Source organism: Urocitellus parryii, chromosome 16, assembly GCF_045843805.1.
Source record: "Urocitellus parryii isolate mUroPar1 chromosome 16, mUroPar1.hap1, whole genome shotgun sequence".
In the NCBI taxonomy this organism is placed as follows: Eukaryota; Metazoa; Chordata; class Mammalia; order Rodentia; family Sciuridae; genus Urocitellus; species Urocitellus parryii.
Genome location: NC_135546.1, coordinates 8,349,222 through 8,358,440, shown reverse-complemented (window position 1 = coordinate 8,358,440; position 9,219 = coordinate 8,349,222). Strand labels below are relative to the sequence as shown.

Genomic DNA, 9,219 nt, shown 5'->3' with positions numbered 1-9,219 from the left:
TCGGTTAGACCTGCCAGCACCCCGCCGGCCTCAACTCGAGGCAGTTGGTGCTGGACATAGCCCTCTCCTTTCACTCTCTCTATTAAACGTTTTGTTTACTGTCGTGTGTTTCGCTCCAATTCTTCCTGGTGAAGTCACAAGGACCTGCCCCACCCCCGCTCCCCCTCCCTGGCAGCCCCCCAGCTCCACCTCCCTGGGAACCCTTCAGAAGCACAGTGGGTGGCCACTGTCTCTGGATTCTCCTTCTGGGCCTCTCCATGCCAGCCTCAGAGCGGGTACCCACGGGAGGAGACGGCTCCCCACTAGACTGTGAGCTCTCAGCACACACAGTGCACAGGAGAAACGCATCTTTTTTTTTGTTATCCTCGGTTCCCAGAACAGGGCCCCCGGGCACGGTGGCAACACCCCCGTGAGCCCAGCGGCTCAGGAGGCTGAGGCAGGAGGATCGCAAATTCAAAGTCAGCCTCAGCCACTTGGCGAGACCCCGAGAAACTTAGCAAAGACCCTGTCCCTAAAGGAAATATTTCTCCAAAGGGGTTGGGGGTGTGGCTCACTAGCGAAGTGCCTCTGAATTCAGTCCCCAATACCCCTCCAGATTACTGTATGTATAAGAGGGGTCCGACTTCAGAAGTGGCTAACTTTGGCGGGGGGCCTACACTGTTCCCAGTCTACCTTTTGAATATAGCACTTACTGTTTATTTAAAATGGACAGATTTTTCTTCTTCTTTCTTCTTCCTCCTCCTCCTTCTTCTTCTTCTTTTCTCCTTCTCCTTCTCCTTCTCCTTCTTCTCCCTCTCGCCAACAAGATTAGAGACACGGTGCTCTCTTTTCCTACTCTAGTTAATTGTCCTTGGACACACCAGCCACAGGAAGGACTTTTCTGCCAGAGGATGTAAGAAGTAAATATCTTAAATACATTCAGGGTGCTCTGGGACACCCCCCCCCTTACAGCCACGGGATCAGAACCAACCCCGGGGTCTCTCTCCAAAACATCCTCTGCAAGACTCCAGCTCAGCCCGTTTCCTTGAACTTGAAATTGGATGCACATCACGACAGGAGTGTGCGTGTGGGGTTGTGGGGGGTAGGGTGGGGGTGCTGGAGTTCCCAATTGCTAACACTTGAAGCCCCTGAGCCCCCCTGAAATGCCAGGGTGGGGGGCCTCAAGCTATTTACGCAGCCCCGGGAAGAATGCACTCGGGCAAAGAACGTCCTGATTAAAAATCCAAACATTTTCCGGATGAGACTTGTCTGTGTCAGGACCATCTGTTAGTGGAATTCAGAAACCTCCGGTGCTCATTTGTTCAAGAAAAAGTCGATTTCTGAACAGAACAGAGCCCTGAAAACACTCTTTGATGGGGGCCAAGGTGAAAAGCTTCGTGAGAACAGGACCTAAGGGTAGCCTCAGGATCCCTGTGACCGGTGACTCGGTAGCCCTGTGCACTTCTACTCCCCGTAAACCAAGTTCCAGGAGGCTGCAGACTTCTCTAGAATTTCATATTGAACTTCCATCTTGTTTTCTCTCAGTCACCCTCGGCTTTAGGTAATAGAGGTGAACGTGAATGTGATTCAGATGAGGAATGTTTAACAGGGATGGCAGTGAATTGTCCAAACACTGAAGAGGGGCGCTTTTCTGGTTTTCCTTCTCTTGTCTGTGCCCATTATTGTCAGACCTCTGGGCTGAGACTGGTGCAGTAGCCTCTGACCTGAACATTCTGTCAATCCCAATACTTGCAGAGTATCCTGAGTTTGAAAAATCAGCTCCAAGTCACTCGGTGCAACTCTAAGTCCCTGGGTACACTCTAAGTACACCAAGCAGAACGCACAATTTTCAGTCAAGGACAGAGCAGCAGCCTCACAAGTCCACTTCAGAGTAGAAAGTCCACTTGCACCTGAGCTCCGTGGGCCCTCTCTGCAAGACTTCTACACCTGGAGGCTCTAGCCCTGATCACCTACCTTCCTTTCTTTTCATGTGGTACTAGTAGTTGAACCCAGGACCTTCTGCATGCACTGAGCTAAACTCTGGACCCTTTTGTAACTTTTCTTTTGAGACAAGGTCTTGCTCAGTGGCTGAGTTGGCCTCCAACTTAAGGAGCCTCCTATCGGAGCCTCCTGAGTAGCTGAAATTACAGGTGTGCACCACTGTGCCCCAAACCTGGCCATTTTCCAACAGTGTGTATAGGATTCCTTTCTTATGGCTATGTGGGCATGACTCTGTCTTTACTTGTTTATCAAATATAAAAACCTAGAGTCCTACCTTCCTCTGTTACCTGAGCCATGAAATGCGCTGTCTACTGAAGTTCAAGTTCAACTTCAGGGCCTCGTCCCTTCTTCCATCTTGTCAATCACTACATATCCACCTCTAGGTGTCGAAATGTACCGGACGGTTCCAAAATCCAGTCCTGACTTCCTACCTATCTGTGTTTCTTTGGGCTTCCTCTGCTATCCCCTCTTGGCCTCTATTTCACAAATAAAAAAAAGAGGGACCCAAATCTGCCTCTCTCATGGGTAGGAGCAAAAGACACTTGGACAACTAGGAAAATAAAAATCAAAGACCCCACTATTTGTTGGTGAAGATGTATGGATCTCCTGGCGTAGTCTGAGTTATTCATCACAGTGGGTAAGAATGGGTAGAGAGACCCCCAACTTAGAGAGATCGGGGCATATCACATTTGATCGCATCGATACTTAAGTCCCTTAGACTTGCAATGTCAGATCTCTTATGTCATCGACTTTTTTTAAAAAATTTTTTTAAAGCTTTCTTCTCTGTTATTTGTATTATTGTGCGACATGTCCATGGTTTGGCTAAGCCAGAATTCTTTGAGCACATTTCAGCAAGGAAGAGCTGGTGTAACTGGGGAAAGATTTGTAGGGATTCAACTCATCTCCTGCCAACCCAAATTTGGACAGTAAGGATAACTCACTCATTCTGTCTGGTTAAATGCTTACGGCAACGGCCCCTTCCCAGGCTGGGAGAATTCAGGGCTTACCCGAGAAACCAAGGGGGGTCCTCCCTACCTTCTGGTCTGTACCCGGGTTGTGCAGGCTCTGTCAGAGCAAGATGCATTGAGAGAATCCAGCCATCTGTCAGAACAGAATGTCCTTCTACAGAGTTGAGTCACGGGTGGATTACACACAGAGGAGAGGATAAGGGTGGGTGTCTCAAAACGTTAAATAAGCAAAGCAAAATTTCCCCAGTGTTCTTCATTCAGGGAAAAGAAAAACCAACAACCAACCTCAGCGGGTGACACATTCTATCTGAGAGTATTACTCGGGGCCATGCCTGAGACCTCCCCTTGAAAGACAGTTGTTCAGAACCATCTATCCCCCCAACTTCTGCAAACATCATTTCCAATTTTTCTTGACCAAACCAACTTCTCGATAGGTGCAGGCTCAGTGTGATCAAGGTGCTCGGGCTACGTGAGCACCAACTGGATCAGACACTTTCTGGAGAACTTGGGTATTGTGCAGAGGGGGACGTGCAAACCAGAAACAAAGCTGACTGTCCCCCACGACGGCTCACGAGCCACACGTTGCAAAGGTCCCACCGTCTGGCTGCTCAGAGGGGCCTGGTTCTTGTTCTCTCCAAGGCTCGATCCTTGAGTGTTTCCTAGCCTCCTGGGATCTGTCCTGTCATGATCATTAGCTCCTTTTCCTTCTGCTCAAGTTGGCAAAGTTGATTCTGTTGCTTGCAACCCGTCGACCCGACCTGCAGCAACCGCAGCAGCAGCCAACAGATCAGACAAGTTGGGGGGCAGGTACCTTCAGCCCCATCAGACCCACCTGATCCAGAGGCCGAAGCCAGAGGTGTAGGGAGCTCATCAAGGCCTAGATAGTGAGAATCCAGGCCTTCCGACACCACGCAGCAGCACGTCACCGGGGTCACGACGACACTCTCTTCTGTGGCCGGTCTGCTGTGGCCCACGGGCAGGCGAGCGATGCGAAGTGCTACTTCCAAGACCCCTTGGATCCATTCATCCACGAGTCCTTTACTGCAAGGCACGGTGCTAGGCACCAGTGGAGAGTACGCGGAGGAGAAGACCCACCTCCTTGCCCGCGGCGAGCTTACAGTCTAGTCGGGAAGACGAGGCGCACAGACCAGGAGATGTCGGGGACCATACAGGCGTCGACGTTGCCATCCAAGAGAACAGGACGAGAGTTTTCCCAAAGTAGGTTCCTGACGGAGGGGAGGGTTGCAGCAAATTCAAAGGAAGGGCATCACCGAGGTCAGGCGTGTGGGAGGCTTTCACAGAGGAGCTGGGCGGGGCCTACCCCAGGATGGTGGAGCTTTGGGTGGGAGAGAGGATGGGAAGGGTATTTCGGGAAAGGGGGCAGCCGTGGGACCCAAAGGCACAGAGGTGAGACCCAAAGGAAGAATAGGGAGGGCTCAGAGTGAATGGATCTGGAGTTGAATTGGTTTAGATGAGGAAGAGGGTTCTGGGCTCCAGTTTAGACTTTATCCTTTTGGCCAAGGGGTTGGGGGGCAGCAGGACATTTCTTTGTGGATTTTTTGTTTTTGGTACTAAGGATTGCACTCAGGGGCACTTGACCACTGAGCCACCACCCCAGCCCTATTCTGTATTTTATTTAGAGACAGGGTCTCGCTGAGTTGCTTAGCGCCTCGCGTTGGCTGAGGCTGGCTTTGAACCTTCGATCCTCCTGCCTCAGCCTCCCCAGCTGCTGGGATTCTAGGCGGGCGCCACGGCACCCGGCTCTTTGTGGATTTGGACCTTCTCTGCTTCCAAAGAGGATGTGAAACGGTGTCTCCGGGGTGGTTAATTCCGAAGGGACAGCTCTGGGTTGTCCAGCTTTGGGTCATGGCCAGAGACAAATTTTGAGTCCTTCTGTGATCCCAAAGGTGAGCTAACACATTCCCTGACAGGAAAAAGGCTCCCAGAAGACAAGTATCTTTACAAATGACAGAATATTTATTAACAATACCTTTTAAAAAAAAGATTACATATGCTAGGTCACTGCTAAATATCATTTACACTGGGGGAGGATGGGTGGGTACTACCTGGGTGGTCATTTTTTTTTACTCATTTTATTATTTTGCTGATTTTTTTTTTGCGTGTGATTTTAAATTTTATTTTATTGGAACATAGAAGTAACCATATCCAACTAAGAAAGGAACACAGCTTGAAATACTGACAATATATATATATATATATATATATTTTTTTTTTTTGTCCCCGGTTACCTGATTTTGACACCGGTCGAATCCTGATCGCGTCTTGATTGGCGAATGGAACTAGAAGGTTGAAAAAGTTTAACTTGTGTTATTGGTTAGCAAAACCCCGACCCGCGACAGGCAGATTTTGAGATCTCTGAGAAAGAAGAAAAGCCGACAGATGTTTACAAGTCAAAGTTTTTATAGAAAAATTGCATTGCCTTTTATATCAGGGTTCCGCGAACGCCCGTTTACAAAAACCTCCCCCCGTAACAAATAGCTCTTTTCATAAGAATATGACTTGGTGGATATTGTCATGTTTCCAACGTGTGATTTCTGGAGAACGTACAGGTTAAAAGCTCAGAAAGCAACAAGGCTAGAGATTGCAAAGCAGGAGATTCATCAAGATACCAGACAATTGTACTAAAGATCTTTTATAGAGTCATAGGAAAAAAAAAAAATTCTCGGCAGCACTTATTCTGCTGGAACAGGAGAAATCTTCCAAACTGCATGTGTGACTATGATTCAAAAGAAGGGCGCTAGTATTACAGAGAGACACGTATCCTCTATAAGAAACTGTGCCAAGAGAGGATGAATCCATCGACGGAGAAGGACTTCTTTTAAAATTCACATTCCAAACAGATACATGGAAAGAGAGTAAAATTATCATTTTTGTTTTTTTTTAAAATCCTTTGAAAAGACTTGGGTGACTATAGTAACTTTGGATCTAGGTTACTGCAGGATCGGTCACTTCGAATTTAACGTCTAAGGTAATGCTACTACAAAGACGATGCTAACTTAGTCGAGGGAAACAGAGAGTCTTACCATCCGATGACGAATTCATAGTATGAGAGTATGAGGATATTGTACAAGGTACCTCTTGGACAGAAAGTTTAGCTTTCGAGACCTGCAACCGTTGCTAAAACCATCTCAAGTGGCATTGAACAACAGAATTCACCCTGAAGGCAGGAAACCATATTATACACGTCAAAAGGATTGGATTCAATGCATTAACCAACCAGAGAGTAATTTATATACAGCAGCCTTGAGTTAGAGACCCAACTCTTCTGCCACCAGAGCCTTGTCAAACTCTACAAATCATTTGCAATGTATTTACCAAGATGGGCTTCCAACTCTTACAAGGAAGTATTTTCAAATCATAATTGTATACGGTTGTGTTGCCCGTAACATTTTTTTGTTTATAGCAGAGGAAAAAAAAATCAATATCTACATTATATGTTAACTTTAAAAAATTCTATAAAACACTAAATATATAATAAAAAATATGCATATAAGGACATATGTAAACTGCTTTGGTAACATCATATTACAGATGTCTTCAGTGCATTGCAGAGTTTCCAAAGAAACCTCAGGACAAAGCTAGATTTGCTTTGAGGAAGTACTGTAGAATACCATTCCTAAAGAAGCAAAAAACATTTTTTTTTCCAGTAGTAATAAGATGTACTCGAACAACAATATTACTTAGTACTGGGTGTGTCTTCAAAACAACTAGCTAAATGTTGCTTAGAGTATAAACAGCAAGTCCTTTAGAGACCGTTCGTCATAAACTAGACCTGGCTGTGAGGGAGATCATGAGGGTACTGATGGCCGACAAGGTGCACGCGTTCGATGTGGAAGCCCCCGAGCCTCTGGCATAGAAATCTGCAAAGACAGAAGGAGTCCACTCAGCAGGAATCCACCCAGTAGGTAGTCGCACACCCCGCCCCTGCTCCAGAAAAATCTTCATTAAGGTTTTCCAGAAATGCACACCCTAACTGATCTTAGGACCATCAGCAAAAGAATCTCTACAGAAGGGTTCAAGGTGGTGGATGGAGATCTGCAACCATTACAGAGAAAGCTTCTTCCCTCTGCACCTGGCTGCAACCAAGTCAGTCTGCTTCCTGCTGTCTTTGGAGTCTAATCTCCTCTGTTCCCACTATAAGTCAAGAGGGAGGAGGAGACACAGGGCTTCACATAGTGGCTGGGTCCCCCCCCACCCCCCGAAAAATATGATCTCCCAGTGCCTCTGGAGCTACCTGGCTAGGAACCTGGGAGCAGGTGATGGGAAATCCCTGCCACTCTGTTTGGCCTTTTGGAAAATGAGGCTATGGATGTGAAATGTGGGAAGAACTTTCTCCCCCTCCCCCTCCCCCTCCCCTTTCCCCCTCCCCCTTCCCCCCCTTCCCCCTCCCCCTTCCCCTTCTCCCTTCCCCCTCCCCCTTCCCCCTCCCTCTTCCCCCCCTCCCCTTCTTTTTTCCCTTCTTCTTTTTGGTACCAGGGGTTGAACCCAGGGTCCCTTCACCACTGAGCCACATCCCCAGCCAGCACCTTTTTATTTTTTTATTTAGAGGCAGTGTCTTGCTAAGTTGCTAAGGCTGGCTTTGAACTTGCGACTTTGATCTTTCCCTTGACCAACATGACATTTACATCTTATAATAGCTTCTCTCAGGGACCAGGTATTGTTGTGACTCCACTGGATGGATGAGGAGCCCCGGGGTCCAAGATTATTGCCTCGTTAGGGGACAGCTGAATTGGTAATCAATCAAAGCCAAAAAATCAGTCTAACTATGCTATGCCCCCCTTTTCTCCAAACAAAACAATCTCAATCTTTTAAAAACTTTTCTGAGGGGGTCTTACGTTTTTTTGTAAGAATCTACTAAGACCTATTGAAAGTTTTTTTTCAAAGTGGCCAATCTTTTTTGACCTACATAATAAGAAAAAAAATCCCTCGAGGAAAAGGGATCCTCTGCTTGGTCACATCCTTACCATGTCATCTAACCACACCCATGTCATCATCTCACACACGTTTTTGTAAAGAATGAAAAAAAAAAAAACAAAACAGGAATCATCAGGCAGCCTCAAATTGAAAAAAAAATCTTGCAATGCTAAGAAAGCATGTGGTCAGATTTTAATAAAGAGAGAGAAGCCAAACCCGGATCTCGTGTTCTCATGGTCTGGAGGTTTCTTCCACTTCTCACCATAAATCTAGCTACCTTTCAACCAAAAGTTAGGGATCTTCTTTGGTGAAGTCTCCAATACAATCCCCCTAGGTTTATCTATTTTCTATTTTATTTTTTTGATTTTTGCAGTACTAGGGATTGAAGCCCCGGCCTCCGGCATGCTCTACCATTAAGCTACATCCCCAGACCATACCCTTGAAAAATAATGCTGTCAATAAACTCCATTAAGAACCACACCTATGTCCTGGAGCGTGGCTCTTGGGGAGCCTCTGCTTGACATCAAAGTACTGTAATATTAACAAACTAATACGAAATCCAACCTGAACAAGACCTAACTCAGAGGGAGAGCAAAATGGCCCGAGAGTGTTTCAGGTATCCAGATTTTGTAAGCACAATTAAAATGGCTTCATGGATTCATGACCGCTATTTGGTACCCGTAAAACATAACAGGTCCTTTGTTCACCTGAGAAACCTATGGGCACTTAGCAGAAGGATACTCAGGGCTAAAATTCAGGACTCAGTGGTGAGGATTTTCGTTATGATTTAAAATATCACCTCTCCACTGACGGCTTAAAATTTTACAGCCTGCGCTGATCCCCTAATCTCCAGACTGCTAAATCCAAAGGCTAGTGCCCATCTCCCCTCAGACGTCGAACAGCAGTCTTTCTTTTGTATTGTGGCAAAATACACAAGGCAGAAAAGTGACCATTTTTAACGAGTTTAAAGGGGACGGAGCCTTGTCATCCAATTAAACACTCTTTGGCCAGCATTGCTACCTATTTCTAGAAATTTTTTCATCATCCCCCAAATGAAAACCCAATATCCACTCAAGTTCCACCCCTACCTGGCCAGCCGCGGCCAGCCGCGAACCTGCTTTCTGTCTCTACGATTCTATAGAATTGAATGGATTTGCTCAAAACACATAAAATCAGAAACACATAAAAAAATTTTTAAAAAAATATATAAAAACACCAACAAACAGAAACGCCTACAATCATCAAGTCTCGCACGTTGCTCCACGTGTTGGAAAAGGAGGAGAATCCTGCGTGTGCACTTATGCACCTGTCGCACACGCACCCATTCAAAACCAGC

At 46.4% G+C, this 9,219-nt stretch overlaps 1 protein-coding gene across 4 annotated transcripts in view; it reads right to left on the bottom strand.

The window, feature by feature from the left end:
- Positions 1–6,728: 6,728 nt before the first annotated feature.
- Positions 6,729–9,219, bottom strand: part of LOC113178803 (contactin-4) — a 259,228-nt gene continuing 256,737 nt past the window's right edge. For all 4 annotated transcript variants that reach the window (XM_077793439.1, XM_077793441.1, XM_077793440.1 and 1 more), the window contains one exon: positions 6,729–6,829. In XM_077793439.1, the coding sequence (XP_077649565.1) occupies positions 6,729–6,829 (101 nt within the window). The remainder of the gene's footprint in view (positions 6,830–9,219) is intronic.